Here is a 25,549-nt window from a genome sequence, read left to right as displayed (position 1 = left end):
GCTTTCAGGCTTCAGTAACTCTCAGTAACTCAACTTCCCATCCATCAGTCTCATGACCACTCCACCAATGGGACTTTACCCATAATTTTGGGTATGATCTACGTGCCTTGGAAGCCTGCACCACGAATACTGTGGGGTATTTCTTTGAAGAATAACTCCATGGGCCTTCTTGAGCTATTTCCCTGTTTAAGAAGTATATCGGCAAGGAGGGTTTGTTCAGCTCCCACGAAATTGTCGAATAGAAAACCAAGATTCATTGTTCTATCATTCTGTGGCAAAACTGTACAATGTGCTTGATCGGGGCTCGCTGTCAATAGCTACGGCATTTCCCATATCTTGCTGTCTTTGGTCCCCAACGTTACGAAACTTAACTCCAAAATCTTTTAAGGAAGCTATGACAAGGGCCTGGCCTTTGGGAAAGAGTGCATCCCGCAGCGAATACTGAGATAAAAGAATGGAGAAGGGAGAGAAGAGAGAAGAAAGTACTGGACTTGCGATTCTTGCCTTCATGACCCTCAGTCTCTGACAATCAGGTCGCTTAAAGCCAGCTGGCCTATACAGAACAGGGCGGAGGGACATCAAATTATTGACTTAGTATCTCAGCATGTGTCGAAACTCAGTTGTGAAATTCATGCAGAGACATAAATGTACTCACGTTGAAGCTGTTTTGCATCTACACTGCCTGGCCACGAGATTCCCGAAAGTTCCACAGTGCATTAGCGCCACACTATCGTAAAATTTGAGATTTAACCATTTTAACAGGATATCTTATTAGCACTCGAGTGAGCTAAGATTCAGATGGTAATTGGATTAAATATGCATAAAAAGACGCTCGTGAAAACGTTCAGGGATCTCGTGGCCAGGCAGTGTACGTCTATCATGATGGAATTTAGGAGCAAATAGACCCGCACCATCAGCCAATAGGCGTTCGAAGAGCTCCGACTTGGGGAGGGTGGAAGGTCTACACTGGGATTAATGCTACAGTTGAGTTCGGCCTCATCCGCACTAACTGGTTAAATGATATTTGCTGACTGAGCCACGGCCCCAACACATTGGTGACAGTACAGCCTGAGGCGTAAGAGTTCCCGTCGGTGTAGGCACTATGGAGATTATCCGCTTTGATGGCAATTGAGCGGGCGATCCTCCCAACCCTATTCCGTATTTACCCCAGGATCCTCCCATCCCTATTCGTATTTGCCCCGCGAATCTTATGCATGCTCGAAAGCTAGTTGATGACTTATGACACAATCGTTATAGATCCGGCGAAGAACAATCAAAACAACCTTTTACCAACCGGAAAATTCTGCTAAATGAGAAAAGCGCTAGCGTGAATTAAACTCCGGGGAAATGGAGAAAAAGTGGGATTGTTTCAATTCTGTCCAACTCCTACCGGTATTGATCCAAGGAAAGTTGTAGCCCCAGGATATCAGTATGTGAGCATTCAGAGCAACGGGGGTTACTGATGCTTGCTCATACCGCTCCGCACGAATCGAATCGAATCGAACTTTTGCCTGATTCGATTCGATTCGAATTATTATTGAACAGATCTGTTGAATATCACAGCGGCTGAAGCTTATGGCGGGGATTACGATCGGATATATAAGGATGGGCTACCCCTCTTCTGTAAATACGTCAATTAACAAGAATCAGACAACACACTTATCTCAACAGGTTATGAGCCCGAGGGCGTAACCCTCGGACGCGCGGTTAGGCAGCAGAGATTCAAAACAGACAACCCTTTGACTGCCATTCTACAGCTAAGCTTCCCTATGAAGTGAAATCTTCATTAACTCAAGGATCTGACTATATTGATTCAGTAACATGGTGAAAAACGGTCGAAGTCCAGAGTTCAAAACCTCTAGGGGAATGAAGAGAACTGACCTCCTCCCGAGTCCCGATACGTATCACTATCACAAGATCACTATCACTATCACTGTTACACCATCACAGAGACTTGTTACACTGTCACAGAGGCTTGTTACACCATCACAGAGACTTGTTACACTGTCACAGAGGCTTGTTACACTGTCACAGAGACCTGTTACACTATCATAGAGACTTGTTACACTATCACAGAGACTGTCACAGGATATCACGCCGCTGTCCTATATGATTTGATGACCGAAATCCAACTAAGACAACATCACAAGCGGGACAGGTTGGATCCTGGCTATATATATCACCCTCCTTTCAACACTATTAAAGCAAGAAGAAGGATGACAAGGCCAAAGCCACAATACTATCGGTGGACGGATGAAGAAATCAATTTAATTACGTACTACCGCGCCCCCGTCTAACGCTTGAGGAACAGGGATACCGTGCGTCGATTGTTGCTAATTCAATCGCCGCTTCTCGTGTTACTTCTCGAAACAAGGACTCTACGTTAAGGCGTGAAGAGGACGACCGACTTCCTGCACTTATCGACAGGATAAAACGGTACAACCTTTAGCTAAACAGGTGTCAAAGTTTTTTGGACAGCCAGTCACGACTCTCGATCGACCGTTCTCGTTTTCCTTAATTCTTCAAGTTATATAAAAACCACTTGAAGTTAGATAGCGTACCAGACAAAGACTACGTTCCTCTATCCTACTCGCCTACGCTAGATCTATCTAACCGAAGTCCTTCTATCGTCTCGAGCCTGCTTAGTACCGTATTAAGCCTAGAACTCTTTAGTTTAGAAGCGCGTTCCCTAAGCCCCTTAGACCGCGACCTATAGTTACTTCCAGCCCGGTCAACGACGGACCAAGTCCAGAATTCCTTAGCTTAGAGGATCCTCTATCTACGCTATGACTGACATCGCAAAATTTGAGCAGTTTGGATTAAATGCATTCTACAATAGTATCCTAATACTAGATAATACTAGTGACTGGTTTAAGTGGAATTAGAAGGTCAATAAGTTCATTCGGATATCCGCCGTTGCCGACGATAGAACGACTCTACCGATAGAAGACGATAAAGCACGGTAATAGACCTATCGCTAAAAGTTCTACTCTGCGATAATCACGGCAAAGATAACACACAATACAGCACAAAGGATCAACGTATTTGAGATCTCTTGAGTCTAGACACTCTTAAAGGTAGTTAAAGACAACTTCAAACTAGAAGGCACTAGCATATACGTTAACCTCTAGCAACGGTATATGGCCCTCACAAGAGAGAAATATAGAAGCGCCTAAGCCCTCGGAGCCGAGATCAGGAAGATCTATACCGAGAAACTTCTCCTTAACCCTAACTGCGTAACCTCCGAGATTAAGCGAACATTCTTTTTCGTACACGCATTAGGTCCCGAGTATAAAAGCTTCCGTGATTATATATTTCGGCAAATAGATCTTATTAATAAAAGAGATGCTAATAGTAATATCACGAAAGCGGCGCCCACGTTCGACTATATCGAGAACAAGGCAATTAAGGAAGAACATAGGAAGGGGTAATTGAGCAAATAACCAACCGAGGCGCAAGCACTTCCTGCTCTCGCTATAATCCGAGGGCTAGGTGACAAGAAAGTCATACCGTTATCCGACGGAACGATATACCGAATCGAGATCGATAACGTCCCATATTGCTCCTTATACCGCAGACCCTATCACATAGACTCTAAGTACTTCAGCAAGAATCTAAGACCGAAGGATCAGAAGAAAGACGGAAAGAGCCACAAGTCAAAGCTAGGCAATTCACATACAGGCGCACGCAAACCGTCGAAGCGGCGGCCCTCCACGGATAACGAAGATAATAATATCGGTAGCCTAAGGGATCCAAAGAAGCCCACCTTCATAGCGACAAAAGTCCCCGGAGAAGATGTTAATCAAGCATTCGGAAAGGATATTAAAGGCAACTTCGCCTTGTTCGACCACATCCCCACAATAATAGCTACCAAAACCTTGTCGATCCGTGACGCGTGGATCGTCGATAGTGGATATACTCAGCACGTCTGCAATAACGCCTCGAGATTTGTAAAGATAGACAAGTACCATAGACCACCACTAAGAAGCGTCGATACCTCCACGACTCCCTCGGGAGTAGGAACAGTTAATGTTCTGTGTAATATACGAGGCAGAAGGAAATGGCTTATGCTTGATAATGTCCTCTACGTCCTATCTGCATACGCAAACCTTATATCGGTGCTCTAGCTTCTCAACCGAGGAGCAAAAGTCGAATTCTCAAGTCAAAACGCTAGTATTCGCAACAAGTCAAACGGAAAGAACCTATACACTACCAGCCAGTATTATAGGGTCTATACACTCGATTTATAGACGAATCTCACCTTTCCTTCCTACTATGTCAGTCCACAAATAGCTCTGTAGCATAACCGGCTAGCTTACCTAAGCGATACGAACCTACAACGGCTTAAGAAGCAGGCTAACGGCATCCGAGATATAGAACCACGTCAGCCATGCAACCCATACCTCCAGGGACGAATGATTGAAAAGCCCCACAACCGGTCAGGACGGAGCGGAAGAGGGGAATATTCAATAGAACTCCTCCATATTGATGCTGCAGGACTATTTAACGAGGGTCTTAATGGAAGTCGCTATTGGCTCACCATCGTCAACGATTTCACGGGGTGGATCGAGATTATCCCTATACCACAACGACAAGAATTTGTTGTGGAATCGTTACGGTTCTTTCTTAACCACAACGAACGCCCTAAACGAAAATATAGACGAATACGCCTCGACCGGATTCCTAAGCAAGTGGGAGAGGAGATAAAGTTTATGCTGTTCTCACAGGCAATCCATACCGAGGTCACAGGCGTTAACCAGCACCAGCAGAATAGGGTTGCCGAGAGAGCCCATAAGACAATTTATAATCGGGTTAGGCCCACGCTAGCACATGCGAGACTACTACCTAAATTCTAGCCAGAAATTGCTCGAACCGCAGCCTTCCTCTCTAACCGGTCGCTGTCATCAAAGCTCAACATAACTCCGTATCAAGCTTAGTACAGCGACAAACCTGACTTATCACGACTCAGAGTAATCGGATCCAAAGGGGAATACTTAATCCCACCCAAGCAGAGGAAGAAGCTCACAGAGCCAAGGACCAGGCCATACATTCTACTAGGCTATAAGGGAAATACCAACTACCGTATTCTGCTGGAAGACGGAAGAATCGTTAGGACCCCGAACGCTGAATTTCACGAAGTCCTTACAGCTCCTTCCACACAGACTATAGAAGATGTAGGAGCCAGACGAGACGGCTTACCTAAGGCAACGGCTGCTGCCGCAGGGGGGAGTAAGATAGTGGGACTAATAAATCAACCGTCGGTAGGCATACGGCAAGCATCCGTGCCCGCCTCTGGGCGCCAATTGTCGACGGCACCACCAGAGCGAGCCCTACCTAAGTCGAGGAACGATATCTCGCACATACTGCCTCGATCGAGTAACGATAACTCACGAGTGCTAACCTAGTCGAGTAACGAGGACTCGCAGACATCAGCGTTGTTTCAATCGAGTAACGATAACTCGCAGCCATCTGTTACTATACAGGGAGACAGGACCTTATCGCCTACACGGAGTGATAATACCTTTGGATTATTTGCAGATAATTTACAAGACATCATCCAGAGGAATAACTCACCACCCGGAGGCGGCCAGCAACAAGACGACGCTCAACAAGGTCTAGTTTCAGGAGAATAGCAACGATATCCAGAACTCCAGCTTAACCGCCCAGTTTATGAAGTGCGACAAGAAGCACTAGCACACCACCCTAAACTCCAAATTCGCGCTCCACAGGTCACACTAGACACTTTTAGTGATAGCGAAGAAGACCTTGCGTTAATAAGTATACCTAGAGAGAAGGTTATCCCAACATTCTTGACGTTGGCTGCAGAGGAAACCGAACCCTTTAAGCCAAAGACTCTGCACCAAGTAAAGAACGATACAAGCTGGCTCGAATAGGAAAAGGCAATACTTAACGAAGTGAACTCGCTCAACTAGAACAAAACGTGGGAGCTTGTTAATCCTCCAAAAGATCGTCGGATTCTCAGCGGAAAATGGGTCTTCAAACTCAAACGAGGACCGCATAGAGAAGTCATCCGTCACAAAAGCCGATAGGTAGTGAGAGGCTTTACACAAGAAGAGGGTATCGACTATAACGAAACCTTTGCCTCGGTTGTCAAGCTAATAAGCTACAAAGCCCTATTCGCAATCGGAGCGGCCTTAGGTCTAGAGATCGAGCAAATAGATGTCAAAACGGCATTCCTGTACGGGGACATAGATCACGAGATCTACGTCGAACAGCCTCACCACATAACCGACGGCACATCAAGGGTCTGCAAACTTCGAAAGGCACTCTATAGCTTAAAGCAAGCTCCTTGTATTTGGTACCAGACTCTTACAAACTTCCTACGCAATCTTAACTTCGAGCCAATCAACGCAGATCTAAGTATCTTCGTCCGGAGCAATATGTACATCGCGGTGTACGTTGATAACCTCCTGCTTGTAGGGCCGAGCATTACAGAGATAAAGAAGATCAAGCGGAGCCTTAGAAACCGCTTTCAAATAACAGACTTGGGACCTTGCAGCTACTATCTCGGGATGTCTATCCAGCGAGACCGTCAAAACAGGGTCCTGTACCTAAGCCAAGAAGCGTATATCGACAAGGTCTCTCGTTAGTTCGGAATCAGTAACTGCGCTCCCGTCAGCACACCGATAGAAACCTCGCCACTTCTAGAGAATAGTCTAGGATACAAATACCCTCCAGATCAGCGGACTAAATACCAGCGTATTGTCGGATCTCTAATGTACATTATACTTAGGACTAGGGGGGACATCGCGTATGCGGTCTCTATAGCGAGCAGATACCTAGCCAATCCTGGACCCTAACACATAAAGCTCGCTCGACGTATCCTGCGGTACCTCAAAAGCACAAAAAGCCTTAGACTTACATACAGGGGCCATCTTCAGATACTAAAGGGCTTCACGGATGCAGACTAGGGTGGATGTCATAACACAAGACGATCAACGGCTAGATATCTTTTCAATATCGGGAGTGGAGCAATTAGTTGGCAATCGAAGCGCCAGAGCGTTGTTGCCCTCTCAACCTGTGAAGCTGAATTTCTAGGGCAGACACAAGCGACCAAAGAAGCAGTCTGGTTAAGAAGACTTCTTAATGAATTGAATATAAGCTAAGGGAAAGCCGCAACGATTATTTGTGGCGACAATCAAGGAGCTATCGCCCTGTCCTCGAACCCGCAGTACCACTCTCGCACAAAACATATAGAAATCCAACGCAAGTAGCAAGGAGAGGTGCAAGACACTAGAACGGTAGAACTACAGTATATTCCAACTACCGAGCAAATTGCCGATAGGTTCACTAAGCCTCTTGCACGATAACGATTTGAATGGTTTCGGAGAGGACTTAGTATTAAGTGATGACCACACCTTACTAGCCTTGAGCAGAGACTAAGATGCAAGGGTACCCTTTCCTTCTTTTCCCTTCAAAGGGGGTTTTCAAGGTTTTAATAGGGCCCGCCGCAACCGTGATGAATAGTCATTGGCTCCCTTGGTGACGGTTGCCATCGAGTGGGAGTGTTGAATATCACAGCGGCTGAAGCTTATAGCGGGGATTACGATCGGATATATAAGGATAGGCTACCCCTCTTCTGTAAATACGTCAATTAACAAGAATCAGACAACACACTTATCTCAACAAGATCGATTTGTACGAATTCGAATTCACGGCCGATTCGAATTCGATTCGAAGTTCGCGAACTTTTAGGACCAAAGCCTCATTGGGAAGGCGGTAAATGAGGACTGGCAGTGTCTGCAGTTCCACGCCATGCCATCAATCGACGCTATATAAAGTGTAATAAATGGCTGTTATTGAGTTAACTAGTTAAATAATCAACAGATACAGAAATAGATAAGCTAGGGTTTGTCTATTACATAAAAATTAAACAATTTGACCTCGAATGAAGAGAGTTATAGGGCAGTATCAATAGACGCGAGTGTTTGGCAATAACCTCCATGCAAATAATATATAATTTTTAGTTCTAATTTAGTCAATAAGACCATAACCTTATTTCTTGTCCGTTTTACTTCAAATTAAATTATCCCATAGATCGCATTAAGATACACGTAACCTATTAATATAGAGGGAAGATATCCATAGTTGCACATTTTATTCAATGTAGAGCAAATAGACAGTCTAATCGGGCTAGCGGAGATTCTACTAGGACGCGTAGAGACGCGTACATGCTTTTATCCAGAACAACATCCGAATCGTGGTCAAACGCTACTGAAAACCATCACTTCTGGGTGCTCTAAAGTAAGCGATCAATCAAGACACAATCTTGATATACTAATATTATGTAAAGATAACTTCTCTACTTCCTATAATATTCGGCTGTCCTAATACTAGGAAGAATAAACGCGATTATACGGCGCTTAATAAATATAGCCTCCTCGCAGAGGATATATCACTCCCACCCCCTCGAAGGAAGAGAGCGGCCCAACGCGCCCCTAAGTCACCGACTCCTCCGATTTCAACTTCTCCTACGGCTCCTAGCAATGTTTCCAGGAGTTTATCGAACCTTGATACGGAGATATGCCCTTCGCAATCAATATCTCAGGTCGAATGCGAGGTTAAGAGGGTTGAAATCAAGCAGAATGATAAGACTAAGTCGAAGGAGCGGAGCTAGGTATAGAAATACTACAGTATAACACCTAAACCTGGCACTTGGAGATTAGGAAATAAGGAGCGGCTCGAACTTAAACACCTATGCATTATATCGCTATCTACCTGTCGATTCTTTCGATTTGCATCTAAACTACGATCTTCAACTACAGCGTTAAAACAGCATCTGCAGCAAGCACACAAGCTCTTTCAGGACGGTTATTCAGAAGGCCAAGGACCACTAAGCTTATAGATTTCTAAGGAAAAGAAGCTCCCCTTCGAAGAGGCACTCCTAAATTAGATTATATCGACCTGCCAGCCGTTTACATATATCGAACACCCTTTATTTAAGGCTATGTTAAGGTCCGTAGGCTTTCAGGACTCCTTACCGAGTGCGGATATAGTGTCCCGCCGATTAGGTCTTCGGCTTGATACTCTTGACAGTGAGCTTCGAATTTTGATGTCTTTAGCTTCGTCAATCGCGCTATCTCTTGATAGTTAGACAAGTCAGAACTCGTTACCAATGCTAGCAATTAATGCCTACTAGATGTCCCCTGATTTTCAGCAATATCGAGCCTATATTGAGTTCGTTGAAATCGAAGGCAACCACTCTAGAGAGAAGCTTGCTGATATCGTCGCGACGGTTCTCGACAGGTTTTATATATCTAATAAAGTGATAACAATTACAGCCGACAACGCATCTAATAATGACACCCTACACCGGTGCCTCTACCAAAAGCTGTCTCAGCGGTATAATAAGTACCTAGCTAAGACTATCATCCGAGAAGGGATAATAAAGTTTACCCAGAACTCCCAAATCCGCTGCTTTGCTCATATCTTGAATTTGGTCATAAAATCTATACTAAGGTCTCTACGCGCGAGTTCGCATAAGGAAGCCTGTGGTCTTCTTGATGATGTTGCTAAGGGAAGCTGGAAGACTATCAATACTCCTACTTCGCCTATTGCAAAGCTTCGACTACTTGTCCTTTGGATTGCGCGATCTCCCTAGCGAATACAGAAGTAGGATAATCGGCCTAGCTATACAAAAGCTATTAATTACGATGTTAACACTCAATAGAACTCTACCTTTGTTATAATTAAGAGAGCCGAAGAGTGTCGCCGGCAGCTCGAAGATACAGTCAACGACGAGCCAGATATTAAAGCCTTACGTCTCACACATAACGACTAGAGACAACTCTCAGATATCAAAAAAATCCTGACTCCCTTCAACGAATATACTGAGTACGTCTCTCGAGACAGTCCTTCAATTCATATAGCGGCGCGTATGTTTGAAGAGCTCCGTTCTATACTCCTCGCTATTAAGGAACGACGAGGCGAGTGGCAGAAAACCTCGGCAGCAATAACCATTTCTGTTTCCGACGGAATCTCACTCCTAGAGAGGTACCACGACTGTGTTAAAGACAACGACATATACTATATCGCAAGCATTCTGGATCCTCGAATCAAGACTAAGTGGCTCAAAACGCTACCAGATAGAGACAAGATTATCGACCGAATCAGGGCGTTCCTAAAGAAAGCATATCACACCCCGGAACAGCCTGCATCGACTGCTCCAAGCACCAATTACAAGAGCTTCGAATATCGATTTTTGGAGGCCTTTCAGCCAACGCAGTGTAACGTCGCTGAGTCAGATATCGACCAGTATTTCGATACTCCTACAATCAGCACTGGTTTCGAAACAAGCCAGAGCCAGACTGAATTTATACGGGACTGGTGGAAGGCCAACAGGCTTAAATTTACTTGTATGGCCAAGGCAGCACAAGATCACCTTGCTATACCAGCAGCGGAGGTAGATATAGAGAGATTATTCAATGGCGGGAGAGATGTACTAGGAATTCGACGTTTCTCTATGAAAGGCAAGACTCTTGGGACCTTAATAAGGCTGAAAGATGCTGCACGTTGGAAGTCTGAATAGTTACGCAGTTATAGTTTCTTTTGGAATACATACGGTTGATATTATGCATTTGCTAAAGTCTTTTTGTCGGGGCCGGACACCTCAAAAACTCCTCTCCAAGGCGTGCTTCTGCTAAGAAAGCTAGAAATTAGTTCGCGAACCTGTTCGAAATTCGCGAATTTTGACGAATCGAATCGCGTACAGATTCGAAGTTCGAAAACCAAGGTTCGAATTCGATTCGATTCGTCGAAATTCGCGAATTTCGAACAGTTCGAAAATTCGTGCGGAGCGGTACATGGTTGATGGGAGTTTTTTGTATATTGTGTGTTGCTTGTCCTGTATACAAAGAGGCTGGTAGCCAGCCGGATATATATACATGCACGTGCTCTCTATCTCAGGGACCGGGATATTCAACACTCCCACTCGCTGATTTCCTTCGTCATGAAGGATGTCAGCGATACCGCTCCGCACGAATTTTCAAACTGTTCGAAATTCGCGAATTTCGACGAATCGAATCGAATTCGAACTGTTGAGTATCACGGTGGCTGAACCTTGGCAAGGATTGGGGAGCGATATATATGAGGCATCCCGCCCCTGTAGAGAAAAACTCCCTAAGTCAATCAACAAGAATCAATCAGACAATCACTTATCTCAATAATTCGAATCGAATCGAATCAGGCAAAAGTTCTGTTGAATATCACGGCGGCTACGCTTATGGAGGGGATTAGGGTCGGAGATATAAAGACGGGCTACCCCTCTTCTGTAAATAAGTTAACTAGAATCAATCATACAATCACTTATCTCAACAGGTTATGAGCCCGAGTGGCGCAACCCTTAGGCGCGCAGCTCGGCAACAGAAATTCAAACAGTCACCTTTCTGCTACCACCTACAGCTAAGTTTCCCCATCAAGTGATAACTTCATCAAGTCAAAGATCTAACCACATTGACTCAGTGACTTGGTGAAAGAGGATCGAAATCAAGAGTTCAAACCCTCTGGATGAGATGAAGTGGATGGACTTTCCTCCGCTAGAGAATCACAGACATCACACTATCACTGTGACTATCACACTATCACACTATCACTATCGCAGATATCACATCGTCGCGAGATATCACAGTGATGCCCCCTGTGATTCGTCAAAGTGAAACGTCACCAAGACGGAAGGGAATTGAACCCCCTAATTCAGTGGCCCTCGGCGCAACATTATTGCAGCAATATCAACCATAAGAGCAGATGAAACAATGTCGCCTTCTGCAGCGAGCTCAAGAACTGCTTCCTCACGGTTACCGTCTCGATCTCAAAAACGGTCATCTCCGCCTGCAAGAAACACTAAACGGCAAAGCAGACACTCTTGGACAGACGAGGAGCTAAATCTTCTTTCGTACCTTCGGCACCTTCATCACTGGCGCTTCACACGAATCCAGAAGGCATACTTCCCATCACTTTCAAAAAGTGCAATCTTAGGAGCCTACTGGCGCCTGTCCACTGAAGACCGCGTACGCCGAGCATCAGCGGTCACTGCTCCAATTACCACCCCTCACAACTCTACAAGAGACTCTCGCAGTACCCCCAACACTCAATCTACGCGTCCTGGCCTTGAACAGGGACCAAGTTATCTTCATCATCCTATTTCTTGTCCACTCCCCCAGGCGGAAAGTGGCACTGAGACCTCGATCTTACCCTCGCCGAGTTCTGCAACTGGAGAAGAAACAGTAGGCCAAAGCAGCAATACAAATCGCTACAACCTTCGGCCAAACAGATCTACAACCTTCCCGCAAAGGAAACCGCGATATCTAGTTGACCGGCGCCGTTTCCCTCACTTCTCCAAGTCGTACAGGTACCACCTGAACCTGCACGGGCGGTCAGACAGAGACTACGTCCCGTTGTCTCACACACCTACGCCAAACTCATCGGACCATAGCCCTTCCGTCGTCTCGAGCCCGCCTAGTGTCGCATCAAGTCTAGAGCTCTTTGGCTTAGAAGCGCGTTCTCTGAACTCATCAGATCGTGGTTCCTCGGTTACCTCCAGTTTATTCGACGACATCTCCAGCGCAGAATTCCTGAGTTCCGAGGAGCGTCCACCTACACCATGACTGACATCGCGAAGTTTGAGCAGTTTGGATTAAATACATTCTACAATGGCATTCCAATACTTGACAATGCCAGTGACTGGTTTAAGTGGAATCAGAAGGTCAATGAGTTCATTCGGATATCCGCCGTTGCCGACGATGGAACGACTCCGCCAATAGAGGAAGAAGAAGCACGGCTATGGACTTATCGCCAAAAGTTCTACTCTGCGATGATCACGGCAAAGCTGACCCACAATGCAGCACAAAGGATCAACGCTTTTGAGATCTCTCGAGTCCACGCACTCCTAAAGGCAGTTAAAGACAACTTCAAACCAGAAGGCACTGGCACGTACGTGAACCTCCAGCGACGGTACATGTCCCTCACAAGAGAGAAATGTGGAAGCGCTCAAGCCCTAGGAGCTGAGATCAGGAAGATCCATGCTGAGAAACTTCTCCTTGACCCTGACTGCGTGAGCTCCGAGATTGAGCGAACATTCTTTTTCGTGCACGCATTGGGTCCTGAATATGAAAGTTTCCGTGATCATATATTTCGGCAAATGGACCTTGTTAACGAAAGAGATGCCAATGGTAACATCACAAAAGCGGCGCCCACGTTCGACTATATCGAGAACAAGGCAATTGAGGAAGAACATAGGAAGGGGCAATTGAGCAAACAACCAACAGAGGCGCAAGCGCTTCCTGCTCTCGCTGTAATCCGAGGGCCAGGTGACAAGAAAGTCATACCGTCATCCGACGGAACGACATATCGAATCGAGATCGATAACGTCCCATATTGCTCCCTCTGCCGGAAACCTTATCATGTGGACGCTGAGTGCTTCAGCAAGAATCCCAGACCGAGGGATCAGAAGAAAGACGGAAAGAGCCACAAGTCAAAGCCAGGCAATTCACATACAGGCGCACGCAAGCCATCGAAGCGGCGGCCCTCCTCAGATGACGAAGATGATGATGTCGGTAGTCCAAGGGATCCAAAGAAGCCCACCTTCATGGCGACAAAGGTCTCTGGAGAAGATGTTAATAAATGTCAGGAATATGACACCGCTAGTCTTTCCAGCTAGCCACTAGCCAGATTCGGTTAGATTCACTCGTTACACACACATTTTCATGTGCCCTTTTTCTCATGTTAGACAATCACCAATACACATATCTCTGATCCCATTCGCTCTGCCACATACTAGTCTATACTGTCTTAGCTTGCTCTGACAGTTATGAGCCCGAGTGCACACTGATTGACTGCTAGACAACACACATCTCTGTTGATCTATCCAGTGAGAGTCTTCCGCAATGGCAGAGATCTCTGGTCCGCCCACTACTGGCGTTAAACTAGACAACGAGGGCGATTGGCACCTATGGCTATCAGCTATCAAGAATATTGCCCTCGAAGCACAGATCTGGCAGTATATCAATCCCCGACTGCCGACTGAACCACTAGAGCCTACTGAGCCAATAAAACCGACGGCCGAGCAGATCACTGGCGACCCTACAGCAACGGTTCATTCGCTTAGTCAAGCTAATCTATCGCGTTATTCAACGCTACTCACAATATATCAGACCGAGCGTGCCGAATATCAAACGTTCTTACGAGCCCGCCAGCGAATCATCAACGTGATCTACGCAAGTGTGACCCGATCGAATCAACACTATCTCGCCGGCCTACACACGCCCTATCAGCAGCTTCGAAAGCTTCGGACGATCTTCGCCCCGTCACCCCGGCTCTATACACAGCGACTTCGTATGATCTGGCGAAGTCATCTTGATTCAGCCAAGAATAAGTCGAGTAATAAGCAAGCGTGGCTTACACGAATCGAGGCCCTCTATAACGAATGCGTTAATGCGAACGTTCCGGAGGTTCTTAATACGGATGCGTTGCTATACGATTTCTTGACGGCAATTCGTATCGCTGGATATGAAAACTTCTTCCAGACCTGGTTTCAACAGATCTTTGTGAATAACCAGGATATCGATTTCTACCGCCTCGTTCATCACTTTCGTGAGGCTCAACGGGTAGAGGCTACTCAGTCAAATGCCTCTGGTATTGCCTTTGCTGCTACGTTAAACGGTCAATCAACCCAATATCCTCGCAATCCTTGTGTGTGTGGTGGCAACCACTCATATAAGCGGTGCTACTATCTTAACCCTACGACTCGCCCTGCTGGCTGGCAACCACGGCCAGAAACAATAGCTAGTATCAACAATATCCTTGCTAAAGATTCTACTCTGGTTGAGCGAATCAGAAAGGTTTTGCCAAACCTCAAGGGCCCTGCCTTTGTAGCGTTTACTGATATTGATATCGCCACTGAGACCATCACTTTTTAAGCAGCCCTGTTGCTCGCTATTCACCTGTTTTCTCAGCAGCTATCTCGCTCGCTATTCATCTGTTCAGCAGCCACGTTGCTCGCTACGCACTGTTTTATCAGCAGCTATCTCGCTCGCTATTCATCTATCTAGCAGCCACGTTGCTCGCTATTCATCCAATTCATCAGCAGCTATCTTGCTCGCTATTCACTGTTGTTTCATCCGATGTCTCCTTCGCTGGCTGCGTAGCTAGCTGAGGGGGTATGTCAGGAATATGACACCGCTAGTCTTTCCAGCTAGCCACTAGCCAGATTCGGTTAGATTCACTCGTTACACACACATTTTCATGTGCCCTTTTTCTCATGTTAGACAATCACCAATACACATATCTCTGATCCCATTCGCTCTGCCACATACTAGTCTATACTGTCTTAGCTTGCTCTGACAATAAAGCATTTGGAAAGGACGTTGAAGGCAACTTCGCCCTGTTCGACCATATCCCCGCATTGATGGCTACAAAAACCCTACCGATCCGTGACGCATGGATCGTCGATAGTGGATGTGCTCAACACGTCTGCAATAACGCCTCGAGATTTTTAAAGATGGACAAGTACCATGGACCACCACTGAGAAGCGTCGATACCTCCACGACTCCCTCGGGAGTGGGGACAGTCAATGTTCTGTGCAATGTACGAGGCAGAAGGAAATAGCTTGTGCTTGACAATGTCCTCTACGTCCCATCTGCACATGCAAACCTCATATCGGTGCTCCAGCTTCTCAAACGAGGAGCAAAAGTCGAATTCTCAAGCCAAAGTGCTAGTATTCGCAACAAGTCAAACGGAAAGAACCTATACACTGCCAGCCAATATCATAGAGTCTACGCACTTGACATATAGACGAATCTCACCTTTCCCTCCTACCATGTCGGTCCACAAATGGCTCTTTGGCATAATCGGCTAGCTCACCTGAGCGATGGGAACCTACATCGGCTTAAGAAGCAGGCCTTCGGCATCCGGGACATGGAACCACGTCAACCATGCAACCCATGCCTCCAGGGACGAATAATTGAAAAGCCCCACAACCGCTCGGGACGAAGCAGACGAGGGGAATATGCAATAGAACTTCTCCATATCGATATCGCAGGCCCATTTAACGAGGGCCTCGACGGTAGTCGCTATTAGCTCACCGTCGTCGACGACTTCACGGGGTGGATCGAGATTGTCCCTATACCACGACGACAAGAATTTGTCATAGAGTCACTACGTTTCTTCCTTAATCATAACGAACACCCTGAACGGAAGTGTAGACGAATACGCCTCGACCGGATCCCTGAGCAAGTGGGAGAAGAGATGAAGTTCATACTATTCTCACGGGCAATCCATACCGAGGTCACAGGCGTTGATCAACACCAGCAGAATAGGGCTGCCGAGAGAGCCCATAAGACAATTTATGATCGGGTTGGACCTACGCTAGCACATACGAGACTACCACCTAAATTCTGGCCAGAAATTGCTCGAACTGCAGCCTTCCTCTCCAACCGGTCGCCGTCATCAAAGCTCAACATAACTCCGTATCAAGCCTGGTACGGCGACAAGCCGGACCTATTACGACTCAGGGTGATCGGATCCAAAGGGGAATACTTAATTCCACCCAAGCAGAGGAAGAAGCTCACAGAGCCAAGAACCAGGCCATACATTCTACTAGGCTATGAGGGGAATATCAACTACCGTATCCTGCTAGAAGACGGAAGAATCGTTGGGACCCCAAACGCTGAATTTCATGAAGTCCTTACAGCTCCTTCCACACAGACTATAGAAGATATAGGAGCCAGACGAGACGGCTCACCTAAGGCAACGGCTGCTGCCGCAGGGGGAGTAAGACGGTGGGACTAATAAATCAACCGTCGGTAGGCACACAGCAAGCATCCGTACCCGCCTCTAGGCGCCAGTTGTCGATGGCACCACCAGAGCGAGCCCTACCTAAGTCGAGGAACGATATCTCGCACACACTGCCTCGAACGAGTAACGATAACTCACGAGTGCTAACCCAGTCGAGTGACGAGGACTCGCAGACATCAGCGTCGTTTCAATCGAGTGACGATAACTCGCAGCCATCTGTTGCTGTACAGGGAGACAGGACCTTGTCGCCTACACGGAGTGATAATACCTTTGGATCATTTGCAGATGATTTACAAGACATCATCCAGAGGAATGACTCACCACCCGGAGGCGGCCAGCAACAAGACGACGCTCAACAAGGTCTAGTTTCAGGAGAATGGCAACGATCTCCAGAACTCCAAATTGACCGCCCAGTTCATGAAGTGCGACAAGAAGCACTAGAACACCACCCTGAACTCAAAATTCGGGCTCCGCACGTCACACTAGACACATTTAGTGACAGCGAAGAAGAGCTTGCGTTAATGAACATACCTAAAGAGAACGTCATCCCAACATTCTTAACAGTAGCTGCAAAGGAAACAGAACCTTTTGAGCCAAAGACTCTGCACCAAGCGAAGAACGATGCAAGCTGGCTCGAATGGGAACGAGCAATGCTTGAAGAAGTGAACTCGCTCAACCAAAACAAGACGTAGGAGCTTGTTGATCCTCCCAAAGATCGGCGGATTCTCAGTGGAAAATAGGTCTACAAACTCAAACGAGGACCGCATAGCGAAGTCATCCGTTACAAAAGCCGGTGGGTAGTGAGAGGCTTTACACAAGAAGAGGGTATCGACTACGACGAAACTTTTGCCTCGGTTGTCAAGCCAATGAGCTACAAAGCTCTATTCGCAATCGCGGCGGCCCAAGATCTAGAGATCGAGCAAATGGATGTCAAAACGGCATTCCTGTACGGGTACATAGACCACGAGATCTACGTCGAACAGCCTCACCACATAACCGACGGCACATCCAGGGTCTGTAAACTTCGAAAGGCACTCTATGGCCTAAAACAAGCTCCTCGGATCTGGTACCAGACCCTTACAAATTTCCTACGAAATCTCGGCTTCGAGCCAATCAGCGCTGATCTTGGGATCTTCGTCCGGAGCAATATGTACATCGCGGTGTACGTCGATGACCTCTTAATCGTGGGGCCAAGCATTGCGGAAATAAAGAAGATCAAGCGGAGCCTCAGAAACCGCTTTCAAATGACAGATCTAGGACCATACAGCTACTATCTCGGGATGTCTGTCCAGCGAGACCGTCAAAACCGGATATTGTACCTAAGTCAAGAAGCGTATATTGACAAGGTCGCTCACCAGTTCGGAATCAGCAACGGCGCCCCCATCAGCACACCGATAGAAACTTCACCACTTCCAGAGAATAATCCAGGATACAGTTGTCCTCCAGATCAAAGAATCATATACCAACGCATTGTCGGATCTCTGATGTACATTATGCTTGGGATAAGGGGGGACGTCGCGTATACCGTCTCTATGGCAAGCAGGCATCTAGCAAATCCTGGACCACAACACCTGAAACTCGCTCGACGCATCCTGCGGTATCTCAACGGCACAAAAGACCTCAGGCTCACGTACAAGGGTCAGCCCCAGATGCTGAAAGGCTTTACAGACGCAGATTAGGGTGGATGTCGCGACACTAGACGTTCAACAGCTGGATACCTTTTCAATATCGGGAGTGGAGCAATCAGTTGGCAATCGAAGCGCCAAAGCGTCGTTGCCCTCTCGACCTGTGAAGCTGAATTCCTAGGGCAGACACAAGCAACCAAAGAAGCAATCTGGTTGAGAAGACTTCTCAATGAGTTAAACATGAGCCAAGGGAAAACCGCAACGATCATTTGTGGTGACAACCAAGGAGCCATCGCCCTGTCCTCGAACCCACAATACCATTCCCGCACGAAGCATATGGAAATCCAACGCAAGTGGCAAGGAGAGGTGCAAGACACTGGAACGGTAGAACTGCAGTATGTTCCAACTACCGAGCAAATTGCCGATGGGTTCACCAAACCTCTTGCACGACAACGATTTGAATGGTTTCGGAGAGGACTTGGCATTGAGTGATGACCACAACTTACTGGCCCTGAGCAGAGACTGAGCTGCAAGGGTACCCTTTCCTTCTTTTCCCTCAAAGGGGTTTTTAAAGGTTTTAATGGGGCCCGCCGCAACCATGATGAATGGTCATTGGCTCCCTTGGTGACGGTTGCCATCGAGTGGGAGTGTTGAATATCACGGCGGCTACGCTTATGGAGGGGATTAGGGTCGGAGATATAAAGACGGGCTACCCCTCTTCTGTAAATAAGTTAACTAGAATCAATCATACAATCACTTATCTCAACAAGTTCGATTCGATTCGATTCGTGTGGAGCGGTAATCGCCCGTGAGGAGACCCAGCCGGGCTAAACTGCACCGGGAAGTTGTCGTCCTCTAGATAAGCATTAGTTGCACTCGGTGCTTGTTCTGGTCGTAGGGTTCACACGAAGCCCGTTGCAGGTATTTGTCACTGTATGCCTGTGCAGGTGGTGCTTATATGATTATTATTGCCTTGCTTGACTTTGCTGGTCTTTGCTGTGGCGGTGCGCGACTATTGATTCTGACAGGCGCTGGCGATCCTTGTGTTGAGGATAGTGGAGCAGTTGCTTACAGCTGTTTCCTATTGGTTTCTTTTGTCACCCGCCTTTCTTTGTATTTTGTATGTAACTACGGGGTTTCGAGACAACACTTACAAGTCACTCTCGAGTATCCCATGGGTCCTCTAAGACACAGAGGAATTGGTCCCATCCACATATCAACAATGAACCAACTCTTCAGATGTGTATTTAACATACCCTCTGCCTGACACTCATTTTATCTACAATCCATCAATTCTATCTGTCAATTCTACTGATTGGTTCCCCTTTAAATAGAATCCCCACTCATTGCATACCATGCCGTACTGTATTAGCTTGTTCTGACACCTTGTCAACTATGCATTGGTACACAGGTTGAAGGGCGATCATAGAGGCCGAACAGCCAGCCGTGTAGATCGAAATGAAAATAATTAAAAATTAACGAAAGAGCGGAACGATCGACAAATGATGGAATTGCGAACGGTGGAATCGCCGAAGGAGAAACTGTCAGCAACGCCGGAAATACTCCTCGTCGACACAAGTCCAAAATCCGTTTGGCCGTTACGGGCGACCACCAATTGACATAGGAATTTCAACAAAAGAAATAAACCGAAAGCGGAAAAGTAAAAAATATAGGTCATGTCTCATCACTGGGGCTGTTCACGTCCCAGGTTAGCACTTACACTCCCACCACCCTGCCCTTTACCAGGGACTCCGCGACCCCACCATCCAGTCCTCCATGGCAAGCCATTCGCTCCAGCGCGCTTCGGCCACCCAGATCTCGTCCTCAGAGGCGTCACGCAGTGGCCGCAGGAATGGAGTTGGCTCGTCGGGCAGCATGTCGTAGGCCGCCTTGGTCGAGGCCCATCCACTGCTCTTGGCCGTGAAGAGGTAGTTCGTCCGCTCTTGCCTGTAGATACAGCCCACGCCGGCGTGCCAGTTGTCACCGAAAAAGGCTTGCATCATCACCGGCGAGTCCTGCGCGGTCACAATCAGGCGTCGCACATAAGGCCGGAGGGAAACGAAGGAAGGGGCCGGTTCCAAGGGGCGCTGGCAGGGCAGGCGGATGTTGATGAAGGCGGCTACCGATGTTACGGCGGGGGAGTGCTGGCCGCACTCGACGAAGTACTGCACACAGTGCTTATAGTACGGGTACCAGCCGGTCGTGTCCAGGCGCCCGAACTCGAAGTCGGAATGCGGCTCAGGATAGATCGTACCCTCATCGACGGGACGGTTGTCGTGCCTGTCGAAGGAGCGTTCAGTCTCTCGCTCGACGGATCCTAAAGGAAAGGTGGGAGGGTCTCAGAATAACGGCCATGGCGTGCAATCCTCCCCCTCCAGATCAAGGGAGGGGTGGAGGAGTCCAGGACCTACTTGTAGCGGGATGCTGCTCGCGCAGGCAGTGATCGCGCAGGGCCATATGCGGAGAGTTTTCCCAGCACTCTCTTCCGGAACCCTGCATGCTCAGCGATATGGTTGGCTTTCGACATATGTTGGAGGGCAAGGGTATCTCTGACGACGCAGAATCCGAGACGCAGAGTGATCCCAAATCCGATCAGGACAGGATATGCGGTAGCGGCAGTGTATGGAGACACATGAATAAGGGGAGCGCTGCTTGCCAGGAGGTGGAGGCGAATGGCGAGACCCTTATAGCTCCCCGCCGGAGACATGGCACCGGGCAGACCGAGGCCCTCCCAGGGTCGGTGTGATGCCAGAAACCAAAAACGATCACATCTGAAGGCCAAGGGTGGACTAGCCCAGGCTTGACGGGTAGGAGTGGATCAGGAATGAGAGCTATCGAGCAAGGCGACCAATGGTCAAGGCACAGGGCCACTTGAGCCACAGTTTGCGTGCACTAGCCCCGGGCATGACCTAGCGTGTGGCTCGTGCGCTTGCCCCCAAATAGCAAGGGGCATGTGGCTGAGGTCTCGGTCTTGGCCGAGGCTCAGACTAGGCCGATTAGCAGCCCAATAGTCTGGGTGCGCCCGCCCACTATCGGTTGGGATTGGGGAATGATTTGGAAGACCGCGGGATCTCCACTAGCCCTGGTCTGGTGTTGTGTAGAGTGGTGGTCGCATTGCATTGGCCTGCCTGGTTGTTTCTGTGGAGGAAGGTGGAGCAGTTACAGCTGCCTCCTATTGGTTTCCTTCGGCCCCCGCCTTTCTTTGTGTTTTGTATGTAAATTACGGGGTTCCGAAGTCAGTCTCGAGTATCGCATAGGTCCTCTAAGACACGGAGGAATTGGTCCCATCACATATCACCTATGGGCCAACTCTGCAGATGTGTATTTAATATACCCTCTGCCTGCCACTCATTTTATCTAAAATCAATCAATTCAGCCCGTTTTAGTTGGTTCCGCCTGATCCTCATTCGCCAGAGTGCATACTAGCAGATACGAGATTACCTCCCTCTGTTAGTTTCCGTCTATTGTACCTAATCTGTTAGCCCTCTGTTCTCTGTGGGTCAGCAACCCGGTTCTCGTGTTCTTTTAATGCAAGTCCGCCTAGGCGTGCTTATCAGTCACGGCGTCGGATATTGCCACCTACTCAGTCAGATTGAGTATTGCTGACTGGTCGCCTTACCATCAGTGATTGAACCGTCACCACATCAGTCACCACAACCGTCAACACATCACCGTCAACACATCACCGTCAACACACACTGTTGGGATAAGTGACTGTATTGGTTAAGTTGACTCCCTTGCAGGAGATGGGACACCTCATCTATTTACATATCCATGGCCAGTCCCCGCCATAAGGTTTGACCACCGTGATATTCAACAGTGAGACCCGACCAGAGAACAGAAAGCAGACAGGAGGTAGGTTATGGGAGACTATTCTTCTCATGGTAAACCTCCTCTAACGGTCATCCTAAGCCTAACTCGGCTTTAAACAGGTATGAGGGCCTACCAATAGTGTTGCGCTGCGGACGTAGATTCAGTGGTTTAGTCGCTTCCAGTGAGAAGGTTCTTTACCTGCTGGAGTGGGTCACGGTCGAAATACCACTACCGCAGTGACCTCCTATTCAGGAGTGCTTGGTGTGGCAAGACGCCCTGCGGACACTTACCGTGGCTGAATGTCGAGCAAGGTGGCCTTGATATTCTGGGGGTGCAAGCGTTGCAATCAGTTCGCCATTTATAGTATTGCTTCTCACTAATCTCCAAAACTGAGGAGGCGACGGTCTGGGTACCTGCGGCCTCCGTAGATTTAGGAAAAACGTCTTCGGGCTTCTGTCGCTCGCTATCTATACTAGATCGAGAGCCACAAGGCCAGCCATGTAATATATCTACCCGTGGCACTGACCACCCTACCCTTGCCGGGTTAGGGTAGTCCAACTCTCAATACAAAAAAATCACCTATTCCTCTCCGACATACTCCTACCACCCACCACCATAACGGGTAATTAATTCCTACGCAGAGGAATAAGATCGAATTAATGATACCCTGGAAGCCTATAATAGCAGTAAAATCGAAAACTTTTGCTTTAGCGCGCGAGTATCGCGTATACTACCCGTGCTACCGGCAGCTAATCTGCCCATAACCTAGCTAGTTACACGCTCAATGAGCTATCCTCCTCAGCATCGCGTTGCTGGCAAGGCGGTACTGAATACATGCACATCGGTCAGGCCTCGGTAAAACCACTCAAAACCTCAAGGAGGAGAAATAGTGGCAAGAGCGCCATCGCGGTTACACATTCTCCTTTATGAGTTCTTCCGTGTCGATACCTAAAAGGTTGCAAAACTTGGTGAATGGAGAGGGTTCCAGAGGCATGGTGAGTCCATCAGCGGCCTGTTCCGCGGTAGGAACGTATTCGAGACTAATTTCTCCTGTGTTCAGAACTGCTCGCTGGTAATGGAACTTCACATTGAAGTGTTTCGTCCGTTTGTGAAACTCAGGGTTGCGGGAGAGTGCAATGGCAGATTGATTGTTAGCCATGATATTGGTTACCGGCAATTGGAACAGGTTCGTTTCCGCCAGAAACGTGCGGAGCCATTGTAAGTGAAGGATGGCGTTGTATTGGCCAATGTACTCGGCGTGGGTCGTGGACGTGGCCTTTACTTCCCCCTGTCTTCTGTATATGAAGCGACTCAACGCCTAAGCGCGAACGCGATATCAGGGCGTGTTCTGACCGTGAGATACATCAACGATCCGATTGCGGACCTGAACCGTGCTTTGCGCCATCTTTGTCTAGCTCGCTTTCTTTCGGAATGTTACGCCAAAAATAAGGGAGCCTCCCATAAGTATCGAAGATATATTTACTCATATTCAGGATTCTATTTTAATAGGGGGAAACACGGTATTATAGGATCCCATTTCTCGATTGTAATGAGGGTATAGCACCTGCGGTCAGCCAGCTGGCGGCATATTACAAATCGACACAGATCGGCTGATGCTAGTAACTACACAATGCGACCAATCCTGGGAGATGAAAAGGAAAAGTAGAAAGGGCACCCGAGAGGTTCGCTCTCAGGCTGGTAACTTTTTGTAGCTCAGAAAGTTGATTGAGTTATTCTTTCTGATGAGATACAAGAGACTATATATACACAACGTGAAGCCCAAATTGATTTCCAATCATTTGGTTCTTCATATAAAAATGCAGGAATTATTTCCGATGTTGCGGCTTTGTTCCTGATGTACACTTGCCTTTATCACAACATAGTCAAATGAACCCACCACAGGGGTACGGATGTCGATCGTGGCCGCTGAGACTGAAGTTCAGACTGGGCTTGGGGCAGATTTGAATGCACTTGCTGCTCCTGGCGTATGGTAGCGGTCTCTTGACGAAGTGCGTTAATCTAACCACAGAGGGCTTCGAGGTTATCGTTGGATTAAGCACCCAGGGCTGCACGAAGCTGATCGAAATGCTCCATCGTGAGGAGCAAGAGCGTAGTTAGAGAAGAGAGATAACAAAAAAAAAAAAAAGCACTGGCTGCCAGTGAGTAGTGGTGAGGAGGGGAGAGAGAAAGAGAAAACAAAGATATCCTTGCGGAGACTTCCCCCCGAGGTCGACGTTGAATGAAGCAACACCAAGCACCTGCCGGTGTACGGGAAACGGGAAACTGCCAGATGGATCAACCGGTCTCTCGCCGCAGCTTACCAAGTTGTTCGTAAACAGTGGAGAGAAATCGTGCCAATACTGCTCTCAGGGTTTTGAGAGAGATCTACCCTTACTTACCCTCAGGCCCTTAAGAGAAGGATACTTGGTTGAATGTTACAGCCCGGTTACGCAGAGACAGACGTCAACCAACGTAGTACCTCAACTCATCTTTTTTGGATTGGTTCCCCTTTGTATATTCGCCCCATCTCACGTACAAATTCCATACTGTATCAGCTTTCTCTGGCACTTGATATTTCTCGTATATGTCTGCTCAGGAGCAGTATCAGGTACCATGAACTTTGAGGATCTTTGTATTAAGTATCATTACCAAACACGGAGGTCACGATAAGTTGACTGACGGGTAGCCCCTGGAACGATTTTGCAATGGACAATAGTCTGATTGACATATTCTGTCCGAAAAATGCCGATCAGTATCGATGTGACTGACGGATACAACCGTGTGATGTTACATTTACACTTCACGCATAGGGATCTGCATGTAGTATGTGCTTTCAAGCCTCCTCGGGCTGTAGCATCCGAGTCACTGGCATTCTCTGGGGTATTCCAACTCCCCGTTTCCATTCTTTGGATCTCTTTTGTTTGTTTGATTAGAATCAATCACCTCATCTAGGGATGGCAAATTGAAATTTCAAAATTTCGAAATTACTGAAATCTGGCTGCTTGAAATGAAATTTAAAATGCACCTTGAAATCTTGAAATTACGCCAGTCCTAAATAAGTAACAAGTGGATCGGCTGACCAATCAGGGCAACTGGCTGGTTCCAGTTGGGGTGGTGGGGAATCAGACCTGATCTTCGGTCATTGGCTTGGTCGGGTTCAAGGGAATGATGACTCATTAATGCCAAGATATTTTGAAATGAAATTGAAACCAGAAAAAAAGCAAAATTTCAATATTTCGAAATGGGTTGACAAATTTCGAGATTACAACATCCCTAACCTCATGTGAAGCTAGGCTATTAC

General features: G+C 47.4%; 3 protein-coding genes across 3 annotated transcripts; 2 read left to right on the top strand and 1 right to left on the bottom strand.

Moving 5' to 3' along the window:
* Positions 1-12,619: 12,619 nt before the first annotated feature.
* N7473_004268 (uncharacterized protein) lies at positions 12,620-13,675 on the top strand (the record flags this gene model as incomplete). The annotated part of the gene is made up of 1 exon (XM_057150208.1): positions 12,620-13,675. The coding sequence occupies one exon, from the start codon at positions 12,620-12,622 to the stop codon at positions 13,673-13,675; it is 1,056 nt and encodes a 351-aa protein (XP_057010318.1).
* A 226-nt stretch (positions 13,676-13,901) lies between these two features.
* On the top strand, positions 13,902-14,933 carry N7473_004267 (uncharacterized protein; the record flags this gene model as incomplete). Its single annotated transcript, XM_057150207.1, has 1 exon — positions 13,902-14,933. One exon carries the CDS (start codon positions 13,902-13,904, stop codon positions 14,931-14,933), a length of 1,032 nt encoding a protein of 343 aa, XP_057010317.1.
* Positions 14,934-20,109: 5,176 nt separating this feature from the next.
* N7473_004266 (uncharacterized protein) lies at positions 20,110-21,142 on the bottom strand (the record flags this gene model as incomplete). Its single annotated transcript, XM_057150206.1, has 3 exons — positions 20,110-20,128; positions 20,179-20,715; positions 20,847-21,142. 3 exons carry the CDS (start codon positions 21,140-21,142, stop codon positions 20,110-20,112), a joined length of 852 nt encoding a protein of 283 aa, XP_057010316.1.
* Between the last annotated feature and the right edge of the window lie 4,407 nt (positions 21,143-25,549).

This window comes from Penicillium subrubescens (assembly GCF_028828155.1).
Source record: "Penicillium subrubescens strain IBT 31985 chromosome Unknown utg000003l_segment0_segment0, whole genome shotgun sequence".
In the NCBI taxonomy this organism is placed as follows: Eukaryota; Fungi; Ascomycota; class Eurotiomycetes; order Eurotiales; family Aspergillaceae; genus Penicillium; species Penicillium subrubescens.
This window is presented reverse-complemented; position numbering and strand designations above follow the sequence as displayed.